This window comes from Musa acuminata, chromosome BXJ3-4 (genome assembly GCF_036884655.1).
Source record: "Musa acuminata AAA Group cultivar baxijiao chromosome BXJ3-4, Cavendish_Baxijiao_AAA, whole genome shotgun sequence".
NCBI lineage: Eukaryota > Viridiplantae > Streptophyta > Magnoliopsida > Zingiberales > Musaceae > Musa > Musa acuminata.
The window spans coordinates 2814740-2836203 of NC_088352.1; the positions used below are offsets into that span (position 1 = coordinate 2814740).

At 42.6% G+C, this 21464-nt stretch overlaps 4 protein-coding genes and 1 long non-coding RNA gene across 6 annotated transcripts; 1 reads left to right on the forward strand and 4 right to left on the reverse strand.

Annotated features, from left to right (window-relative positions):
- The first annotated feature begins 407 nt into the window (after positions 1 to 407).
- LOC135634589 (adenylyl-sulfate kinase 3-like) lies at positions 408 to 6392 on the forward strand. Its single transcript, XM_065144978.1, has 7 exons — positions 408 to 714; positions 2409 to 2549; positions 4125 to 4274; positions 4469 to 4587; positions 4673 to 4757; positions 4910 to 4956; positions 5940 to 6392. Exons 1-7 carry the CDS (start codon positions 474 to 476, stop codon positions 6036 to 6038), a joined length of 882 nt encoding a protein of 293 aa, XP_065001050.1. The 5' UTR covers positions 408 to 473; the 3' UTR covers positions 6039 to 6392.
- A 392-nt stretch (positions 6393 to 6784) lies between these two features.
- LOC135634813 (uncharacterized) lies at positions 6785 to 9120 on the reverse strand. The gene is made up of 5 exons (XM_065145440.1): positions 8800 to 9120; positions 7659 to 7806; positions 7487 to 7557; positions 7184 to 7387; positions 6785 to 7091 (listed from the first exon to the last, which is right to left on the reverse strand). Exons 1-5 carry the CDS (start codon positions 9052 to 9054, stop codon positions 7086 to 7088), a joined length of 684 nt encoding a protein of 227 aa, XP_065001512.1. The 5' UTR covers positions 9055 to 9120; the 3' UTR covers positions 6785 to 7085.
- A 781-nt stretch (positions 9121 to 9901) lies between these two features.
- On the reverse strand, positions 9902 to 12011 carry LOC103980174 (scarecrow-like protein 15). 2 transcript variants are annotated; one of them, XM_018824549.2, is made up of 2 exons: positions 11473 to 12011; positions 9902 to 11295 (listed from the first exon to the last, which is right to left on the reverse strand). In XM_018824549.2, exons 1-2 carry the CDS (start codon positions 11814 to 11816, stop codon positions 10212 to 10214), a joined length of 1428 nt encoding a protein of 475 aa, XP_018680094.2. In that variant the 5' UTR covers positions 11817 to 12011; the 3' UTR covers positions 9902 to 10211. The 2 variants fall into 2 exon arrangements, with proteins under 2 accessions (XP_018680094.2, XP_009394750.2); XM_009396475.3 differs by having other exon boundaries at positions 9902 to 12010.
- Positions 12012 to 15354: 3343 nt separating this feature from the next.
- On the reverse strand, positions 15355 to 16801 carry LOC135635453 (zinc finger protein GAI-ASSOCIATED FACTOR 1-like). Its single transcript, XM_065146522.1, has 3 exons — positions 16261 to 16801; positions 15851 to 16163; positions 15355 to 15741 (listed from the first exon to the last, which is right to left on the reverse strand). The coding sequence occupies exons 1-3, from the start codon at positions 16403 to 16405 to the stop codon at positions 15630 to 15632; spliced, it is 570 nt and encodes a 189-aa protein (XP_065002594.1). The 5' UTR covers positions 16406 to 16801; the 3' UTR covers positions 15355 to 15629.
- Positions 16802 to 18041: 1240 nt separating this feature from the next.
- On the reverse strand, positions 18042 to 20979 carry LOC135636312 (uncharacterized). The gene is made up of 3 exons (XR_010495871.1): positions 20877 to 20979; positions 20634 to 20764; positions 18042 to 18942 (listed from the first exon to the last, which is right to left on the reverse strand). It is a non-coding gene; the product is annotated as an uncharacterized LOC135636312 (long non-coding RNA).
- Positions 20980 to 21464: the final 485 nt, after the last annotated feature.

Sequence of the window (21464 nt, forward strand, 5' to 3'; positions counted from 1 at the left end):
TCAATATATTACTCCTATAATTAGTTTATTTAATATCTCGATCCTTATATATTTTAAAATTTATATTAAATATTTTATATTTATAATAATAAAATATTTAATTTTACTTTTTATTATAATATCTACGTAACTACGGTTTATCATTGAACACGTGATGATTCTATATAACTTTGGTTTATCACTTAGCACATGTGATATTTTTATTAGTAGTACGAAAAGAAATAGAGTTAAATAAATTTTTTTTATAAGTATAAAAATTTTAATATAATTTTTAAAAAATATAAGAATGATAATTAATTATAAGAGGGAATACAATATTAACCCTTTTATATCACCGATGCCCAAATCGAAGTCCGCAGAGTTCGTCCGCATAAATCTACAATCGCCTCGCATGGTTATATCTCCGTTCCCGTCTCTCCCATTGACCTGTCTGAGATCCAATGCGACCCGTTGCTCCGCCCCGCTGAGAACCCATGATCGCGCTTCCAGCGGCGCCGCCGCTGTCCACGAGGCTAGGATTTCGTGGTGCGCTGGTTACGGTCGGGAGGTTGGGCGGGCGACGGAGCGGTGGAGTGGAGTCGGCGAGATTAGGGTCCCTGCTGCCTCGGATGGAAGCGGCCTCTCCCTGGGATGAGCCGAATGCCGGGTTCATACGGCGGGAGAGCGAGCTTGCTGCTGACTCAGCGAAGCAGCGCTGTGGATCCTCTGCTGCTGGTGCCACTCTTTACTTTGCTTACGTCTACCCTTGGAATCTAGATTTCGAGACGGTGTGTGTTTCCAGTTGATGGATGCTGGAAACGCCGCTCTGGATAGTTGATCACAAGCGACAATGGTTTTTGTTTGAATCTATGTTTACAGGCTGGCGGGGACAACACGGGGGTGTGTCCCTGAGACATCTGCCGGTGGTCATTGTTGTCCTCTTGCATGTTATCTGATCTGGTTTGCTACCAAAATTTTAGGCTACTTCAAACGGTGGATAGAATGTTTAGGTGGGTTGGTTTGTGGAATTACGTTGTTTACTTTGCTAAAGGAATAAAGAGTCAAATGCAAAGAGATTATGTGCTTAGGATTTATAAGCTAATGAGTATGACTGACAAACTGGAGTTCTGGGATAGTAAAAGTCAAATTCAGTGGTTAGCTGGGACATAGGCAGTTGGAAAAATTGCTGGAAATAGAGTTGTCTGGCAGTTGATTTCTCACCGGAGTTGAAGTTTGAAATTTTGATATACTTTTCTTTTACTGATACTTGAATTGTAAAGGTCTGATTTCTTGTCAAATTAAATTGACTCAAAAGTTATTGTATAGTCAGATTGGCAGCAAAGACTTCATGTGTGGATGACTTGATGAATCATTATCTTAGAAAGGAAGAATTTGAAGTTTATATATATTCTATCTTGAGAGTGTTGTTACTGCTAGAACAGGAAATTGAAACTAGGTTGGATTTGGATAAGAAAATTAATGAGAGAAATAGAAAAGAAAGTTGAGGAAAATTAATTTTGAAGTGTGATATGTTGGTCTATGGTATTTCTCGCTCCTCGTGGGTTGAAGCTGAGAAACCAGCTCCATAATATACCGAAATGACTGCCGTGCACAGATTCGTGTGGAATTTTTTATAAGTCTCTTTCAGCCACGAGGAGTAGCAAAAGAAAAAAGAATTGAAAATTGGTGAGGATATATATGGAAGGAGAACATGGCTGTTTTCATAGCCCTCAAAAGAGGCACCTGATCTCTATATAAAGAGGTCTATGATTTGATACTTTTGGATTCCTAGTGACCCATTTGGCCATAGCTTTTGATCACTGGTAAACTAGCCACTTAGGCCTCATTAGGAGCCCAAATGGCTGGCTGATAGTTAATAAAACAGTCAGCTTGTTAATCAAAATAATTGTCAAAACATTACACAATTTAACGTCCAAGTCAAAACAAATAAATGAGCCTGAAACAAAAATAAAATGGTATGGTTCATGTAGAGGAATAAACTTGCATCTGCACCCACACCTGTGACCATGACCCGGCCTAGCAGTCCAGCTCAGTTTACATGCACATGTAAGAAAACGCACCTTGATTCACAACTCCTCCCCCCTCTCTTCCCTAACCTTTAAAATGCTTAAGGAGAAGAATCTCTTTTAAGAGAAAGGGGATTCGCCTCCTATCCTGTTAGCCATAAAAATGAATGCAAGAAATAAAAAAAATGAGAGGATTTGGGAAAGAGGGGAAGAGAAAAGGAAAAAGTTTTGAGTTTTGCCCTCCCTCATAATCTAACAGTTATGTTTCAATATTTTTTAATCTGTCAGCAGGTTCAAGCTGAGTCAGGGTACCATTGGTGTATACCACTACCTTGTTCTGAGGTCTGCTGTTACCAGATAAGTGAAGTTTAGTTCTTACTATATTTTTGTTTGTCGAAATAGGAGCATCAAGCCAATTTTTGTCAACTGTTGGGAAGTCAACAAACATCGTATGGCATGAATGTCCGGTTGGAAAACTTGAAAGGCAAAAGTTACTCAGCCAAAAGGGATGTGTCATATGGATCACAGGACTCAGTGGTTCAGGTTTGTCTTTGATGCTTTGTGTCAAACTTCTGCTCCATAAATAGCTTTTTAGATGGCATTTTACTAACTTGACTCTGCAATTTTGTTCAGGTTTATTTGCAATTTTGTTAGACACTTGTTCTGTAGTTTATTCAAGCAATTCCACAAACTAGTTTCCAGTAATTTACTATTCTGTTTTACAATCACTAAATTTGTCAGATAAATTTCAACAGAGTAAATGCCAACCATCAGTTACATCGTTCAGCACTAGGAGAAGTTTCTTATTAGTAGGATTATAGTTCACCATTCCACTTGTTGATATTTCAATTTTTGTGGTGTTTGTTCTTTATGGATGTTGGAATAATTCAAAATGACAGGGACAATCATAAGCTATTTTGCTAAGTCTGCAAACAGTACATCACTAAGAAGGACAAGTTGGTTCAGTCTAAAGGTACCATGAAGGGTAAATGAAGACCTAAAAGAGGACTTGGAAATAATTGATAAATAAAACAGAAGATGTTCTTCAGGTACATAAATCTTGTGGCAAAGTATGGCAACTTCAAGTTTCTTGTAGTGTCTAAACATGTTACATCTAATAGCAGAACATATGGAAAGAGAAGCTTGTCCATTCTAATTGTTAATACTGAAATCTGCTCACGTATCAAACAATACACTGAAATAGATGGCATGAGAAGCAAAGTGGGAGAATTCGAAAGATAGGACAATGGTAGGGGAAGGTACTGCTAAAGAATGAAAAAAGAAGGTATAGATGGAGATAACTTGGTTTTTAGTCAACTCTAGAAATAACAGAATTTAAAACCACTCCATTCTAAGCCTGTACTCTTTGGTTGTCGGTAATCTATGACTCAGAATAAAGGGGAAAATAGGCTTTTTCCCTATTTTGTGTCATATGCTACCTATGAAGTATGCTTCTTGGGCAGAGATGATTTTGGGAAAGTGCCATGCAGTTGTGAGTTGCTTATCATTATATAAACAATTCCCATGTACACGCTAAGTATTGGAGTCCTGAACGGCGGAATCAATGACACAAGCAAGCGAGAAACGCAGACATTTGGTTCTAGGAACTCACATCACATATCTTGCATTTTAGTGTGCAAGCAGCAATATCCTTGAGGAGTTGCTCTGTTGGTCAAGATTTAGTTGGCCTAACATATTAGCACAGGCTTTTCATGCAACATTCAGCCAAGTTCACCTTTGATATCTCAACACAAATAAAAATTTCGATAAGGTAAGGTAAGCTGATGAGTGATATCTGCAAGCACTTCCAACAATGAGGATAAGATGGGATGCTAATTGTTGATGGTCTGCCAAATTTTAATTTCAATCTTTACAATTTTTATGTCCAAGGTGTCTAATTTGTTGATTTCAATCTTTAGCATATTTGCGGTTGATTCATTCATTTGGATCAGAGTAAGATGCAACTGTATCCAGGTTTTTAAATTGTCTTACTTCTGGGTCAGATGAACTGTTCTTTGTATCTTTCCCCAGTTTCTATGTCAGCGTATCTTTTGCATTTGGGTAAAGACAATCCCCTTAGAATTTTTATTGTGTATGAATTGTGAAATTATATTTTAGGTAAAAGCACTCTTGCATGTGCTCTGAGTCGAGAGTTGCACTACAAAGGGTATCTCACTTACGTCCTTGATGGTGACAATATTAGACATGGCCTGAATCATGATCTTAGTTTCAACGGAGAAGATCGTGCTGAAAACATACGCAGAATTGGTGAGTGCTTTTGAATGTTTGCTTCTGGATTAATAATCATCTAGGTTTCTGAACTAGTTGCTCCTGGCTTTTTCACAGTGGTTTTTTGTGATTTCAGTGTTCTCATATTCTATGTTGCTTGAGTGCCTGTTATGCTCCCCGTTGAACTGAAAAATATTATTTTTTTATGAACTTATGAAGTATCATTTTTGCAGGAGAAGTAGCAAAACTATTCGCAGATGCTGGTGTTATTTGTATAGCTAGTTTAATCTCTCCATTCAGGAAGGAAAGAGATGCTTGCCGTGCAATGCTGCCTGATTCTTCATTTATTGAAGTACTTGCTCCTCTATGGCATCTTTCACCTTATGTATAAGATGACTGTGTAGGTTAATTTTCTAACAAAACCAAGATATATTCAGGTTTTTCTTAATATTCCTTTGGAGGTCTGTGAAGCAAGAGATCCAAAAGGTTTATACAAGCTTGCACAAGCAGGACAGATAAAAGGTACACTCAAATTGGTTGGGGTTTAGGTAATAAAGAGTCATGTTGCTTAGTGCCTGACTCATGAAATCAACACACTTTGAAGAGCACTGGGAAAGATGAAGAATGTGTTCACTATATGCGTTCACATGGAGAACTTTTTGTGTGGTTTGCAGGTTTTACTGGGATAGATGATCCATATGAACCACCCTTGGATTGTGAGGTAAGTGCTCGTCATTACATATGAATCAGGGATGTGTTCTGTTGTATCTTGACTAACTTGTGCAAGTGGTGGATTTGGTCTTAATTTTTGCATTATTGGATTGTTGTTAACAGTAGAGTTGCTGCTTGTCTGCCATAATTCCTATATGCAACTAGCAAAAAAAATTGCAGTAGTTTCTGGGTTATTTTTCCATATAAAATTAGGAGAACTTATACATGTGTTATAACTTATAATTGCCTCCCTGCCTGGAATGCTTAATACGACTCCACAGTATATCATTGTACCATCCAAAGCTCTAAGCTACCAGACTTCAGAGGTTGATCTTGCGACTTGGATTATCATATATGAACTCTGTTTTGCGTTTTACATTTTCTTCAATTTCCTCAGTGTTTTGAATTGAATTATGACAACTGATTGGTCAAGCACTATACTGTGGATTATCTTGGCGCAACTTTTTTCTTTTATGGCATATAAGCCAATTCTTCACATGTCTGTATCATATTTAATCTTGACATCATCAACCATCTATATTCACATGCTAAGGAATACATGGTGACCCAAACTTGAGAACAATTGGGTGATTTTTTGAGTGAAGCAAATTTCAGGAGTTTGATTATTCTGCACTTCAGTTGGCCTTTTACATGCATCTTCATGTAACTATATTTCATTCTAGAGCCTCTCAAGGAGATGAATCTGATGGCTCACATGTTAACATGAAACTGTCCTATTTTATTGTATGTGAGTTGATGACAGGATCGCGAGCCATGTGTTCCTTATCTTTTTTTGCCATTCTTTTGCTTTATGTGCAGAAATTTTAATCGAACTGAAATCCAACTCCCAGTCTGCCCATCCAAAACATCCCTGTTTGACCTGTTGATTTTATCAGCATGTAGTGTGATTGTATCTTTGGTGAAATTGTAGATCTCATGCATTGTAGCATATTGGCCACTTACATCTTTGTTGTTTCAATCTGTCTTTCTCAGATAGTAATACAACAGAAAGGTGGCCAGTGCCCTACTCCAAAAGTTATGGCTGAACAAGTCATATCCTTCCTAGACAAGAAAGGATTTCTGCAGGCTTAGTGCCATCTGCTGTGTCCACAACTCGTGGACCAAGCGAAGCTGCTCCTGGCACCAAAGATCTAATAAGCAGGAAAGGCCATTCTGGTGAAGCTGTGATTTGTGATAAGAGACTGAAATACGTGGTTGCCTGCAGAAGCTCTGTCATCTTTATTCCTTCTAATGCTAACTTGCATTCGGTGAGCATTAGAGAATAATTTGTTTATTTTAGCCACTTCTCATTCAATTGGTTAATCACAAACTAGACTGGAAACAAAATGACATTCATATGTATACAGTAAGTGTGGGAGATTTGTATCATTGGAATTGGTTTTTATTTCCGTATGGGTGAATCCACTTCTCATTTCCTTTTTTTAAGAGCTAATATTACTGTCGACCTTTCTATTGACAGTGGTACGTTTTATATCATTCAGATGGATTTACTGTGACCTTTAGACTGTCTTCTACTAATATAGTTCTTTGGTAATATCTTAATTTTTTTCTGGTTAGTGAACCAGACATAATGGTTCTCAAGACCTTGCAATAACAGGGAATTGAAATTGCATCACAAACATAATATCCTAAATGTACTTGTTGCTCAATCTTTGTTACCCAAATATTGATGCACTCTTACTCCAAAGACTGGTGATATAACCTTAAGAGATCATCTGATTTGGATCTCTATACACAGATCGGCAGAATCATGTGCCAATGCTGCTGTCATGAGCACCATGTTATCATCTTATGGTTAAATCCACCCATGCGCTATGTGCTCATATCAACTTTCTGTTAAAAATCATCCATTTTTCCAGTGAAATATCCAAAGAGGAAAAAAAAAAAAAAAAAAGAAACTTGAACTACAAAATGAACCACTAGTCTGTGCTTGATTGACAATGACACATTTGATGTCAGAAATTTAGGTCACCATGGACCTAAGTCTTCTTTCGAATTGGCATACCTAATGAGCAGCACTTTGGAGACTTTCTTACCAGCATCTGTGCTTTGTCGAAGAGTCTTCCTTTCAATTTAAGAACCACAAGTTTGAGCTCCCCCACTTTCGGTATGACAATTTCAAGCCTGTGGTACAAAATAACGTCGACTATGGGTTATTTCTCACACTAGAAGTTGTTCTGTATCAAAGTAGCAATAGAAGTTGTAAGAAGGCTAACCTGCATATATTTTGCAACAGAAGGAAGCCATTTCTCTCCCCTAGCCTTCTTCAGTTCTGAAACCCTTTCTTCCTCTCTCTTGGCTGCTGCCTTTGCTGCAGCTTCTTTAGCTTCAGATCTGGCCAACGCTCTCTCGCATGCTTCTGCTGCAGTGGCCAGGATATCGTTGCCATTGAGAACAACAGACCTGATTTGGCTTTTGAACTGCAACAAATGTCTTCGCAGTATGCAATCAACAAACATGACAATGATACCATATCATCAGCAGATTGGGAAGCAGAATAAGACGGTAGAACACTTGACCTTCTTTGATTTCTCGTTGATTTCTTCTCCTGGTAGAATTCTGGGTTTCGTACGTGGTATTGGATGTTCATCTGGTAAGATGCTTCATTCTTGAGTCTATTGTTTGAGCCGGGAGTGATTTCCTCTGACTGGAAATTGCCGACAGATGTAACTTAATCAAGAGATTACATACCAACAGGATCCAATATTATGCCAGCAGGCGAGTTGCTGAATAATCGAATTCCAGCTTCTTCGGATTGTGGAAATTCATCAATGGAAGGGATGGGATTTCTGACCATCATGAGGCTTCTATCCAACAGGTCATCCAAAATCTTTTGTGCCTGCCAATGATCATACGAGTGTCACAGCAAGATGAAGGATATACAAGAACATCAAACTACAAAATTAAGGCCCCAATCGTTATCATTTCTATTTCTTTTTTTTTGGATCCAAAAGCATAAAAAAGGCAAAATTAACAAACAAAACCAAGACATAACCATACCATCACAATGATTTTATCTTTGGTTTACCCAATGGCTTTTGCACTAGATGGGAGCGGAGCAATCAAGTCACCTCATAGATTTAGTATACGATATCCAACTACATTTCTGATTCTCATCGAAATACTAAATGTGAAGTCAAAATTATGTTAACCCATGTACTTAAGATACCAAATCAAGAAATGATCAATGTCCAATAATAAATAGGTAACATGATAGCCAAGTAAACAATCCTTCAAGGATGAGATGACATTTCTACCACTTTGAGAATCCGTCACATAGATAGTTAACAATAATGCTAAATGTCTAAGAGAATAACATAATATGCTCATGACCCATTCATCATAACATAACAACAAAAACGGTGGTAGAAACAACAGTAATGAGAGGAAGGAAAAAAGCAACAAGTGTGGCCCAACAATCTTCCTATGAAGCTGATTAACGAGCTTGCTCGAGATCGGTAGTTCAGCGAAGGGCAGGAGTAGGCATCAACTACTTCCGGAGTTGTAGTAAGAGTTAGCTGGAACAACTGGTTCGGAATTCAGTGAGGCTGACTACTGACTGATCTAGACAATATGCATCTGATTCTGATAATTCTTATTGAAATCTTTATCTACGCAATAGTATGCACTGGTCGATGTTTTTGAACGTGACAAAAGTCTAGTGAACGTTAAGCAGACTTAGTAGTAGATTGGGTGGAATCGAGCAGGCCTATAAGAAGAGCCTAGGAAGGCGCTCCTTTTCTCTTCGGCATATCAACAAACAACTAGGCTTCGACTGCAGATGCTCGGGACGAGCCTAACGGAAAGCTTCCTCAAGTGACGATATATGCACCTTGATCTGATAGAGCTTTAGCTTAGGTGCCTGCCACCGCCCCTGTTGGTGAAGTTGGGCGGTGGCATCGTCGTCATCGTCCTCGGACGAATCGACCGCGGTCGGGTCGGGCTTTGGGCGGCCATTGGAGGCCGAGAGGCCGAAACCGACGGTGGCTACGGAGTTGATGGCCGCCTTCCAGGCAGCGTCCCCGTCCTCTTCCCCGCTGCTGCTGCTGCTGCCGTCGCCGTTGATATTCGAGTCGCCGCCGCCCATGTCGAACGGATCTTCTCCGTGTCAAGCAGCTGCTCCCACATCAATCACTTTGAGCATCTATTTTCGTGCGAGTCATATGATTATTATGATTTTATTATTATTATTATTATTATTATTATTATTATCATGACACGTCATTAATTCCGAAGTTCCCTTCCGCTTTAGTCTTGCACAGTATCCCGATCGATAAGATAGATACATTGCTGTTATAATTAGATCATCCGCAAAAAGCAGATTGGACACAAGAAATCCCTTAATATTAAATGGCATGATGTACTTGTGGTTGACAGCGTGGGAAATAAGGCTGGCCAACATATTGTTGGACCAGAATGAACAGATTAAGGGGATTGGAGATTGTTGACAAGATAAAATTACATGCATGTGATGATCCAATTAATTAATGAACTGAATCGAAATGTTTATATTGGAAAGAACACATTTCACAATCTCCTAAAGAGATATAATAATAAGCCTTCATAATGTGCGAAGAATAAGGAAGGAGGTAATAACAACCCCTTTCCATTTGTATATAGATATGGGGCTATTTCATTGACGATGATTTTGTTATCATGAAAGTTCATGACTTTGTTTGTTAGCATTCGAATTTTCCCCGCCCCATATCCGATCGGAGCTTTCCACATGAGGCAATCCTTAATAATGTATTGCATATATTTCATATGGGATACGAAAGATTGCCCCAATAGAATGAATACGTGTCACATTGTCCAAATCAAGGTCATCGATCACGTGATCTGTTGAACCGGCCGTTATATTTGCCGGTATATATATATATATATATATATATATATATATATATATATATATATATATATATATATATGCAAAATTTAGCGGTCGCAGCTAATCATCATAATTAATTAACAAGTCAGCTGTTACATTTTCCTGGTCTGAAATAAAAACTAGGAGACACATGAGATACCATCTCACAGGTTTACGGGACGGCTATTCGGTCCCACCGCAGTCTAGTTTGTAAGCCATGTCAGCTGCTATATTTAAGGGAGAAGGAAATCAAATGGAAGTGGACAACGAGAGGAGCACAACGACAAGAGAGGGCAAACGTAATAATTCATGCCATCGACCCACGAGGAGGACAGGGAGGACGCCAGCGGAAGCAGCGGAGACGGGGACCGCCCGATTCAGCACCTCCATGCTGACGTGGAGGACAGCTCTCTCCCCCTCCAGCTCAACACGAGGGCCCCGTCCATCCTCGACACACGATAGCCTTCGACGGGGGCCCGCAGGACGAGCCACTCGGCCTGCGACTCGGTGGACTCGCTGAAGGGGGCGGGCGACCACCCCGCCCCGGCGAACACCTCCCGCCACGGGCCCGGCCGCCCCGCCCATCCCCCCACCGTGCCCACCACTAACGGACGGACCACCGCCCGCTCGATCCGCCGGACGGCCTCCTCCCCGGCCCCTGTCGCCGCCGCAGTCGCCTCCACCGACTCCAGAACTGCCGCGAAGTGCTCCACCCCGGCCGCCACGGTCCGCCGCAGCGATGGTGCGGGGTGGGGGCCGACGGCAGACCCAGCGGAGCCGCCCTCCGCGTCGACGAACAAAACCACCCGCGGGGAAGCCCGGCGGATGAAACGGAGGAGGGAGGCGGTGGACTCCGGCGCGGCGTCGCGGCCGAGGATGCGGAAGACGGAGGGCGTGAGGACGACGGCCGTCGGCTCCCCGGCGCCGGCGAGGCGGATCCCGCTGAGGGCGAGAGTCCCGAGGCCGCCAATGCGCACGAAGTTAACGGCGAAGCTGATGCTGAGGCTGCGGGCGAAGTCGCGGAGGTTCTCCGCGGCTAGGGCTGTCTCCCCGGACTCCTCCGCGACGACAGCAGTGATCCGCACGGCCGGCGGAGAGGAGCGAGATGCGCGGCACCGCGCCGCGAGCTCCTGCGCGAAGGACGACCACTGGCCGCCGAGGCCGAGGTCGAAGTCAATGAGGTGGATGGATCGGGTGCCGCCGTCGAGCGCCTCGATCAGGGTCTGGGTGACGGTGAAGGTGCCGAAGTGGGGGACAGGGGAGAGGTCCGCGAAGGCCTTGTGGGCGGCGATATGGCGTACGAGCTCGGCGGCGGATAGCGGGGGCTCGGCGGTGGAGGGGCGGAGCAAGGCCAAGAGCGCCTCCTTGAAGAGAGAGAGGGCTCTATGGAACGAGGAGACCGCGGCCGAGGGGATGTGGTGATTGAGCCGCGACAATATCACGTGTGCCGTGGCAAAGTCCCTGGATTCCACACAATGGGCGGCGCGGATGAGCGAGTCAAGCTGGGAGCGGTCGAAGGAGGGGGCGGGCGAGGGGATGGGATCGGCGGCTGTGGCAGCGAAAGGATCGAAGTGGACATCGAAGGAGGAGTCAAGGAAGGGGTGGTTGGTGTCGTCGGGAAAGGGGGAAAGGTCGTACCTTTCGGAAAGGAACCAGGAGGCACTGTCCCAGTCGTCGGAGGCGGGGAGGTGGTGGTGATGTTGGTAGTGGGCGTCGCTGCCGCCGCCGCCGCCGCCAGCCCAGGAAAGGAGGGGGAGGTCGCCGGCTCCGGCCGGAGCGGGGGCGGTTGCGGGGCTGGAGCTGAGGTGGGCGTCGAGGACGGAGGTGGGCTCGTAGAAGAGACTGGGCGCAAAGGCGTTGTTGTTAGTGTCGACGTGGGTAGAGGAGTCAAGGAGGGGTTTGGAAACCAAAGCGAAGTGGCGATGGGCTGCGGGCTGCTGCTGTTGCTGTGGGGGGTCGGTGAGTGGCTTCGAGTGCTTCATTCGTAGGAAAAAGGAGGACTTTTCCTCTCGTCCTTCGTCTCTCTCTCTCTCTGTCTCTCTGTATCACAGACAACTGCTCCTCGGAGTTCGGGAAAGAGGGAGGTGAGGAGCTTGAGGCCGTTACCAAGGCGGGGTTATAACAAGGCAGTGGGGGAAGAAAGGGAGGTGGCGGAATGGGATGGGGAAAGGAAGACATGGATGGATGGATGGAAGGGCGTGCATGGGGGATGAAGGAGAGACCATGGGCCAAAAAGGAAGAGCGAAGGGTCGCTGTCAGGGTGGGCGAGGGAGGCTTCTTCAGGGTTAAGCCATTGCTTTCATGCTACTTTGTTGGAGGTGGTCAGTGACTGCTGACAGCGAGCAGCGGCTCGGGGGATCCTCCACAGGGGGACCAACTCACCCTCCATCCTCCGGTGGTTGTGCCGTCCCTTCATCTTTTATCATGTCTCCTCATTTTTAGCCCTCCAATATTTTTCTTTCATGTGGATCGAGGTCGATACCCTCAGCTTACTCGATGCACGTCAGATCGCTGTGGCTGCAATCCCATGCACATCCAACTGCAGAAGTATTCAGAAATCTTAACGCAGCCAACACTCGTCTCTGATCGACTCTTCAGGTGCAGGTGCAGCTTTCCCTGTGTTTGCAGGGGAAAACTTTGGTCCTATCTCATGCATAGGAAATTAAAACTTTCTGGGAATCAGGTGGCATTTGATGAGACAATCCATGGCTTTCCAATTTGCTTTGGGCACTAACACCAGTTGCCCACTGTTTGAGATACTTCTCCACAGGGATAGCTCTTTCTGGAGCCACACTATTTTAGCTTACATCATATAAAAAGCTAAAAAGAAAAGAAGGGAGAAAGTACAACTGACAAGAAATATGTTGTATGATACCAATATTTTTTTATTAGATGACCATTAATCAATTTGAGTTAAGAAATTCTATAATATGAAACACATAAAACACCTTTAATATTCTTGCCATTTTGAGTATCTAAAGAGTACTAATATCAATCGAAGTTTCAGGCAGGGAATACAAGGAATTATATAGGAAAACACAAGGATTACAACTTAGCTAATGTCTCACTGAAAGAGCATTACTACTGCTGCCAAAGTATTTATGGTACACAAGCCGCTCAGTGTAAGACAGAGAGGTAAAAGAATGATGATATGACTGCACCTCATTTACCGGACGCATGCACATCTCCTTCCCGAGTGCTTCCAAAGCTACAGCCACCAAAAGGTGACGTCGGACCCAGTGCAGTCCATCCTGCACAGCAGCGGACCGCCATGGTGATGCCAGCGAATGAGCTCCGAGAAGTAGTAGATGAGGTGAATCAAAGGAGACTCCAAAACCCAATCCGAATCCTCTTATCTAATCGAAGGACCTCAATCATATTTCACAAGGCTGCGTTCTCCCTGTTGCCTTTTCCTTGAGTGGGTTATGATGGCCACCTTTCTGCAGCACTTTGGAGAGATCAGAATCTTACCGGCCTCTCTTTTGTGCAGCAGAAGCCTCCCCACGCCGTGTGTGAACCGTGTAATGAACCCCAAAGGGTCAAAGAGAGAGACCAACGGGAGGTGTACTTTGACTGTGATCACGATCGCGAGGTAAAGCGGACACGACGAGAATTCTGCGCAGCATAAACACATGATGTTCCCGGAGACTGTCGTCTCCGGCTAGTGGAGATCGCTATATCAGAAAATTGTGACTTTTGTTTTTGTTAAGCAGAAGTTTTCGATTATTCCTTCAGCTTTACGTTCCTGTTCGATCTGAGATCACTATCTTCATTCACTCATCATATTCTACCTTTCTGCTGTGGTCAATTGGTCGAACACCTGCATGTTTTATGTTCTTTCTGTGCACCATATATCGGCATGGGGACTTCATTTTCACATAGTATTTTTATCCTAACAAGTGTGCCTTCATCTCTCTCTCCTCCTGAAAACAACAAGAGAGAATGATGCAGGTTTGCGATCTATAAGAAGATGAGTTATCCATACCACTGGAGCATCAACAGAAGAGTTAAAAGCGTGTGAAATTGGAACTCAAACGCGCCCTGTGCGATCACAGGCGATCTGCATGAGACGGCATGCAGAGGTTTACGTCCACCACCGGCATGGCGGTGGGGCCACGGCGGAACATATTCCCGCAGCCTTTCGTCCGCGGGTGGGGTCAGCGTGGTCTCCACGCTGACAACAGTCCACACACTGACACCTCCACCATCGACGTCCACCCACCATGCATGCGTGCATACATGCATGAGCGCATGCGCATGCGAGCGGTGACCACGTACGCCATGGCCGGCAATGCAAGCTGGGACCCTCCGGCGGGCCACCGCGAGCCTCGGTCCACAGCGTGCCACGCCAACGGACCGGGCTCCAGTCATCGTCCGCTGCCGGTCGATGCTCCACGCGGCCTTGCTTTTCGCTGCAGGGTACTTGCAAAAGGAGTCGACAGGCGGTGGGAGGATGAGGCCCCGTTCGATTCAAAGCGAGCTCGAGAGGAAATCGAGTACGCCAGCTAAAGCTGACAAAAGTCGAGATCGGCTCTCCGATTTCATGTGGCGCTCATAAGAATCATAGAAATAGAACTGGAGAGAAAAGGTCTATCTATATATTGCAGTTGCAGACGAGGAACACGTACCGCGAGTGATTCACGAGGCTGAGGAATAGAAAAGAAAGAAGAAACACTATTTTACGCATTTAATTCAGCTTTCTCAAAGCTTTTGACTTCCTCACTTGTTGTTCATCGGTGTTAAACGCCAGTGGCCTAATGGTGGGGTTGCGACCGAAGGCCATTAGTGATTCCTTGCGGTGCTCAACGAAGTAGAAAGCCGACTTCTTCTTTTATCTTTTACGATAAGAGAATCACTTTTAGTTCCAAAAGGGGGTGCAATCAGGAATTAAATACTCTCTAAACCTAGCTACCTTCAACTTGTTTCAGGTCTGCAGTCTGTCTCGAGTGTATTCTGCTCTTAAGCCAAGGAAAAGCTTCTGGTCAACGAGTGTCGGAAAATAAAATATGTAAGCAGCATTCAATTCAAACAAACTATATGATACAAGTAAGCACAAGTAAGGAGAAACGAGAACGTATGGTCTCGGTCATCAATCAACCAGGAAGAAGCTTGGCTGCTGGTTTGGCAGAACGCAACGACTCTCACGTATCATCCAGTCATCGATCATGTCAATCTACTAGTAACACGTAATTTGATGCATATTGTGGAACATGACGACGGATAGGGACATTAACGTAGTCGAGACGCATGTGCGAATATATATATTCCAAATAAAGTGCATAACGACAAATTAATAAGATGGGCCCACTTGTCTCCTTATTTTTGCTATTAGTCTCCATATTAATATGCTTTCGAGATTAATAGTCAGGATTTATGTATATAAAATTTCATACTAATTCAATTCAAAGGTTTAAGTTATGAGATAAATCCTGTATGATATCTAACATGGAGGAGATGACTTACGAGACTGAAACGATTTAGACCTCGTGACTTACATCATCATCATCATCATCATTTGAGAGCAACCTCATCACGTGAGTTTGTGCAAGCTACGATGTTGGCAGCAGACAGAAGACCATGAAAGAACAGCTCCGAGCTCCGGCTTCAATGGCAGCTAAATAACATGACGACAATGTATGTAGAACTAATAAAGCAAGGAGGAGGAAAAAGAACACATCCTCCGCCACCTCCTCCTTCCGAGTTGCGGGGGAACACTACACCTGCACAGGTGATGAAGTGGACCAACCAGAGCCCATTTGCTACAAGACTGCACGACCGCCGCCGCTGTTGCTTCCTCATCTGCTGCCGCTGCGCGGCTTTGGATTAGTGTTTGACAGATCATTCGTCTTCATTCTCTCGCCCGCCAGCGCATCGCAGAATGCTCTATGGGGGATGAAGCTTTTCCTCCTGCCGAAACCAAATCGAAGAACCATGAAGATACAATGAGATGTGAGATCCAAATCTAAACCAACCAACAGATGGATCATTGGGGGAGGCGCTTCGGATCGACAAGTACCGCGAGAAGAGGGCGCCGCAGTCGCAGCGGTATTCGCGGGTGCCGCAGACCTTGGCGTGGGCCTTCCAGTCGGACTGCACGGCGTACTTCTTGGAGCACCTGTCGAACTTCCACTTCCTTCTCCCCGTGCTTTCGGCAGAAGTGCTTCTTGGTGCCGATGAGGTCGCCGAGCGCCGCGACGGGTCGTGGTGCCCCTTGCGGTGCAGTTCCAGGTTCTGGTCCCGCGGGAACCCCTTGCTGCAGACCTCGCACACGAACCGATTGGTCGCCAGCAGCGTCTTCGGCGACCGCGCCACCACCTCCACCTCCGGATCTGTTCCACCCCGCATTCCATTATAAACAACTATAATCAAAAGGGTCAAAAAGAAGCAAAAAAATCCAATTTTTGGATCGTGAACCATTCATTTCACCTTGAATTCCTGCAAGGTTCCTCTTTTTCTTGACCACCACAAGCGGCAGCGGTGTCGGCCGGAGTTGGCCAAAGCAGGAGATGCTGGCCTCGCCGAAACCAGAGTTGGAGGCTGTCATGGAGGATGGACTCTCCAATTCCATCATCCAAACCTCTCTGTTTCGCTCTCGAGTTCAACACACAGAGAGGGTAAAAGAGATGCCCTTTCAGCAGCCGCCCTCCTTTTAACACTGTTACAGAAAGATTGGCGTTCCCAACGACCGTTTTCACCTGACCAGTACGCCAAGCTCAGCCCCGCCGGCGACAGGGAGCCGAAATCGGCCGCTACCGGAGGAAAAAGGCGGAACTTTTATTCATCTTCTTCTGACTCGTCCTCTTCATTGGTGTATCTCGAAAAACCCTACACGAAACGAGAACGACGCCGATAAATCCGGTGAGAATCGGGCGATGAGACGCACACAGACTCTGCGGTGTTCGGTCCTCCTAAGCGGCTAAGCTTCGCAAAGAACGAACGGAGAGAGGTAAACCGGTGGAAGGAGCGAGTTAACTCGGGTCAGGAACGGGGAGGACGTGAAGGCATCACAGCCGTCGGCTCAACCCTTCGTTCAAATTCTTGATTTACTTTAAATTTATTTTTGGGCGAATTCTCGGAAAAGCCTTTTATCTTTAATAAAATTTCACAAATCATCCTGACTTTTAAAATTATCGTAAACATTATATCTTCGTCGAATCCATTGTTGCCTTGTACCGCCACCACCGTCTCCCCTCGCTTTTGCTTGGTCGACCTATCATAGTCTTCGTGGATCTCGTTGGACCTGCTTCACCCTCACACGAGGAAGAAAGAGGTTCTCATATGCAATGGGGGATTCGACAAGGTCAATATTAGAACAAAGATAACATGAGATATTTTGACACGTATGTAATATAATTTTTCGATGCTCGTGATATAGGACATTCAAGGGAATATGTGTTTATTATATACTTAATTTTCTTGTCATTTGATTTCACGTTACTCTTTTAAAACCAAGGATAGGATTATACCGAATAATCTTTGTCTCGAATACTTAATGTTCCAGTTATAATTTCTTTCTACGGGATAAAGACTGCCTAAGGAGGATTTGAGAGTTTAAATTGAGATCAAAGAATTTAAAATTAGAGAGTAATAATAATTTTATCAAGTGCATCATTGATGGTAGAATATTTTCCTATATTGATATTGCACATCTAATTCGTATGTCATCATTTTTTAATTGATTATATTCTACATGTCGAGTTCCATTCAAGTACAAATAGTTACGTATCACAAACAAACAAGGTAAGTTCTTAGTACAATGCTTCTTTTCCTCGTGAAATCTCACATCACTTAATCTGAATCTTTTAACATCTTATCGAACCAAGATAGTTATATCAAGAGTGATTTACCAATTAATATAATCTGATATTATTGAAAATATTAAACAAATAATCCTTTAATTAGTCGGACTTTTATTTATAATCTTGATTCCAGGTTTGATCAAGTTCATCTACCTGAAATCAAATAGTAGTATAATTTTATCTAATCAAGTTTGTAAAGGTTTACATCTAAACCTAAGAGGTTAACTTTGTGCAGGCTATTCTGGTGATGTTTGAGTTGCAATATACAGCCACTGTAGATTACGTTTGTCTTCCATTAATTTAACATTTAAGACTGAGAGCTATAAATTTGATTTTTTTTATTCCGGGATGAAAACTTCAAACACAGGATGACAACAGACAAACTGCACTCATCGAAACACATGAAACTTGAGATGCTACAATCATAACAAAAAGCTTAAGTAATTAGATTAGACAAATAATCTATTGATTTATATTCTGAGCAAAAATGCATTATCAAGGTTTCATCCAATAACAAAATTCATATGGTTGAGTTATCCAAGGCCTTTCAGTACTTTTGGGTCATTTGCTTATCTATCCGGGGAGCTAGCAACCGAAGTTTTGCATCTCGGATGATCACACACCAACAACTAGACAGAAAAGGGAAACCAATGGGAGTTGGATTCTTTTCTTTCTTTTTCTGTAAAATTTCATTAATGATCACATTTCCTGTCATTAGATCATTCTTTTGATGTATTCTTGCCCTGTCCTCTGCCCTTCTTGAACTTAGCCAGGACCTCATCCATTCCACCTTGTGTAAGGATGTTGTGGTCACTGGCTACTTCAACTCAATTAAGATTCCACGCTTCTATTTGTCCAAGAAGGTTTTCCCTGGGGTAGAGATATAGCAGTTATATTGATGCTACTTGTACTTGGTTTCTCATGTGCAATAGTCTTGAGTGAGTCTCTTGAGGTCCTTTTGGAGGGTACATGAATGGCTCTTCAAAGCATTGTTAATGGAGTCCTTCCTTGTTTCTGTTTGCACTGAGTTTCTCACAAGCACCAGCAATGAAGTATGCTTCCGAAGTCTCCCATGTGAGGTACAAAGGATGGGGAGGCAATTCCATCCACAACCTTTCTTGACAACCTTATCCATTCAGAGTGATGAGATGTTCATGCCAGGAAAAAAAATCTGAGTGTACTTTGCTGCTAAATACTTTCAGGCCTGCTTATACCTCTCTCTCTTGCAAATCACCACCAAGTTTCATGATTTAATTCTTAGCAGGATGCAGTCACACCAACGATGTCTATCAATGCTTCACCTCAAAGGCTGGCCAAGAATATAAAAAAAATAAATGTGAAACTTCAGCAATATGAATATGACTATGAGGCTGATCAAGAATATAAAAATAATAAAAAGCTGCAGCGTTTATTTGGAAATACATCTAAAAGTTATCGCCATAGAAAGTCCAACAGATTTCCAGCACCATAGCAGCATCTCTCTTTTATTTAGACAGAAAAAAGTTATCGCCATAAATAAAGGCACCATGTAAAAGTCCGACAGATTTCCAGTACCATAGCAGCATCTCTCTTTTATTTAGACAGAAAAAATTATCGTCATAAATAAAGGCACCATATAAATGTTGCAAAAAAAAAAAATACAGATCATGAAATGTCTGGTTCCAAGTTTTGACATACACTCAGAAGACATTCCTTGCCACTCCTCCACATGCATACCAAACATGTTGATAGGACTTCTGTAAATTAAGAAGAAACGAGATCAAGAATCAATCTAATAAGAACTCTTATGTTATCATGGTCATCAAACCTTCACATTCTGGAACAAAAGCAACAAGACTTTCAAAAGACAAACTTATGGATGCTACCTGTGCTGACTAGGATCATGATTAACGTACAACCAACATCTTGACACCTGACCTGGGTTTTGGAAGTCAACATTTAAGAACATGCATACTTTGCCAGACTTGCACACAGCTTGTCACTTAATCTGGATGTTCTAATTAAACATGTTTCCTCTAGAACTACAATCAACCTCAAATTCTTCTTAATGTCATATCCTGTATTAACTGGACAAACAAATTTCACCACTGGCTATCTTGTCTTTTCTTCCTAATAACCTGCCATGTAAAAGTAAAAGACATATTTCTTCATGTTAAATCTCTATTCACCATGACACAACATCAGATTCAAAGCCTAACATGTAATTTCCTAATTTTGAAGCTCTAGCCCCTTGTTCAATGAATAGATACCACTAGTGCGATCCTAGTGGAAAAAGAGAAAGGGATCCTCTCAAATAATTAGACTTCTTATAAGGCAAATACACATTTGTGAATAAGTTGTCAAATGCCCTAGAAGTTCCTAGTATCTTATTAATAAAAGCTTACAATGTTAATATATTTTATATATTCTCCCACTTTTTTTTTTGCTCTTTTTATTACAATATAAAATATCCAAACTATGCTCAATCGATCACATAACAGCTTGCACCAAAAATCAGTTCAATTTATCACCAGTCAAGGCCTACCAAATTTATCCTGAACATAACTCCACAACCATATTTATCATCTTGAACACCACTAGACCATTCCCAAAGCATCTCACTCCAAATCAGCCCTCACTCTTGCAAATGCCAAAATTTCGGCTCAGTACATTCAGTTAAGCATTTTCTCAGCTTTGCAAAAGAAAAAGGCTTATCAAATATAGTGATGATCATAGTGCACCAAATTTATTGGGTTGGAGCAAACTGCAAACATGTATATGTTGCATTCTAATCCATCTCAAATAAACTACAAAATTTCAAGGTAAAAATGAAGAATAACTTCAAACATCCTTAAAGACAAGAATTTCAGCAAAAACAAAATTACCAATCCAAAACATACAAACCAAAAGCTTTCGGCGACAGAAGTTCAAATTCGTCCATCCCAACCTAAACAACAAATTCTAAATACGAAATGCGTGGCAACAAAACCGGACCTAAATCAATTTGAACAAGCATGTGACCTGAAAGCACGGGAAAAGTCAGGATCAGCGTTGCCGGTAGCGTGGTCGGTGTACGGCTTGGCGTCGATGTTCAAAACTATCCATGACAGAGGGTGAGCCCGCGGAGTCGATTCCGACGAACCGATGGGATTCTGAACCAAGCCGAGTACGTGCAAAGCGCGCAGAGAGAAATGGTCAAAGTAGGAAACCAAGTCAGGAAAGGAGATTAAGATCCGGATCCAGATCTCGAAGAAGATAACATACCAGATAAGGGTCCCGGGAGAGGATTTTGGGGAGGGAGGAGATGGCGAGCGAGGAAAACCAATCGCCCGATCGCGGCGATCTCCATTCCCATGCTGCTTCCAAGCAATAGCGGCCCTACGAGCGACTCCGAGGGACCATTTAGGTCCAGGTCAGGAATCGGATTCGGATTCGGATTCGGATCAGACAAATTCTGAACCGTACCACCGCTAGGTTTTTAAATGCCTAATAAATATTTGAATATATATATATATATATATATATATATATCTTACTTATTCCTAAAATTTAGTTTAGCATAAACATCCCTTTAAAATAAAAGCCTAATGATTTTTGTATATTTCATTCAAATTAATCTTTATTAGCTATTGTAATTTAATTATTAGTTCAAAATTTAAATTATATATATATTTAAAAAAAATCATTATAGTTTAATTATTTCATATTTATATATTTTTAACAAAAAAAAAAACCAATACTGGTTACAGTTAAAAGTAGTTGGATACACACAGAATCTAAACAATTGGAAGGATACATATTGCAAGCATAAATATGTAGAACCCCCAAAATCTTGTATATCTGATAGATATG

What these genes read in the sequence shown, in the direction of transcription:
- LOC135634589 (XM_065144978.1), top strand. Translation starts at nt 474, where the DNA reads ATGATCGCGCTTCCAGCGGCGCCGCCGCTGTCCACGAGGCTAGGATTT. An exon ending in CTGTGGATCCTCTGCTGCTG is followed by an intron (nt 715 to 2,408) that starts GTGCCACTCTTT and finishes TTGTCGAAATAG; the next exon opens with GAGCATCAAGCCAATTTTTG. An exon ending in ACAAGCAGGACAGATAAAAG is followed by an intron (nt 4,758 to 4,909) that starts GTACACTCAAAT and finishes TGTGGTTTGCAG; the next exon opens with GTTTTACTGGGATAGATGAT.
- LOC135634813 (XM_065145440.1), bottom strand. Translation starts at nt 9,054, where the DNA reads ATGGGCGGCGGCGACTCGAATATCAACGGCGACGGCAGCAGCAGCAGC. An exon ending in TAAAGCTCTATCAGATCAAG is followed by an intron (nt 7,807 to 8,799) that starts GTGCATATATCG and finishes GATCATTGGCAG; the next exon opens with GCACAAAAGATTTTGGATGA. An exon ending in CATAATATTGGATCCTGTTG is followed by an intron (nt 7,558 to 7,658) that starts GTATGTAATCTC and finishes GCATCTTACCAG; the next exon opens with ATGAACATCCAATACCACGT.
- LOC135635453 (XM_065146522.1), bottom strand. Translation starts at nt 16,405, where the DNA reads ATGATGGAATTGGAGAGTCCATCCTCCATGACAGCCTCCAACTCTGGT. An exon ending in GAACCTTGCAGGAATTCAAG is followed by an intron (nt 16,164 to 16,260) that starts GTGAAATGAATG and finishes GGGGTGGAACAG; the next exon opens with ATCCGGAGGTGGAGGTGGTG. An exon ending in TGCGGCGCCCTCTTCTCGCG is followed by an intron (nt 15,742 to 15,850) that starts GTACTTGTCGAT and finishes TGGTTTCGGCAG; the next exon opens with GAGGAAAAGCTTCATCCCCC.
- LOC103980174 (XM_009396475.3), bottom strand. Translation starts at nt 11,816, where the DNA reads ATGAAGCACTCGAAGCCACTCACCGACCCCCCACAGCAACAGCAGCAG.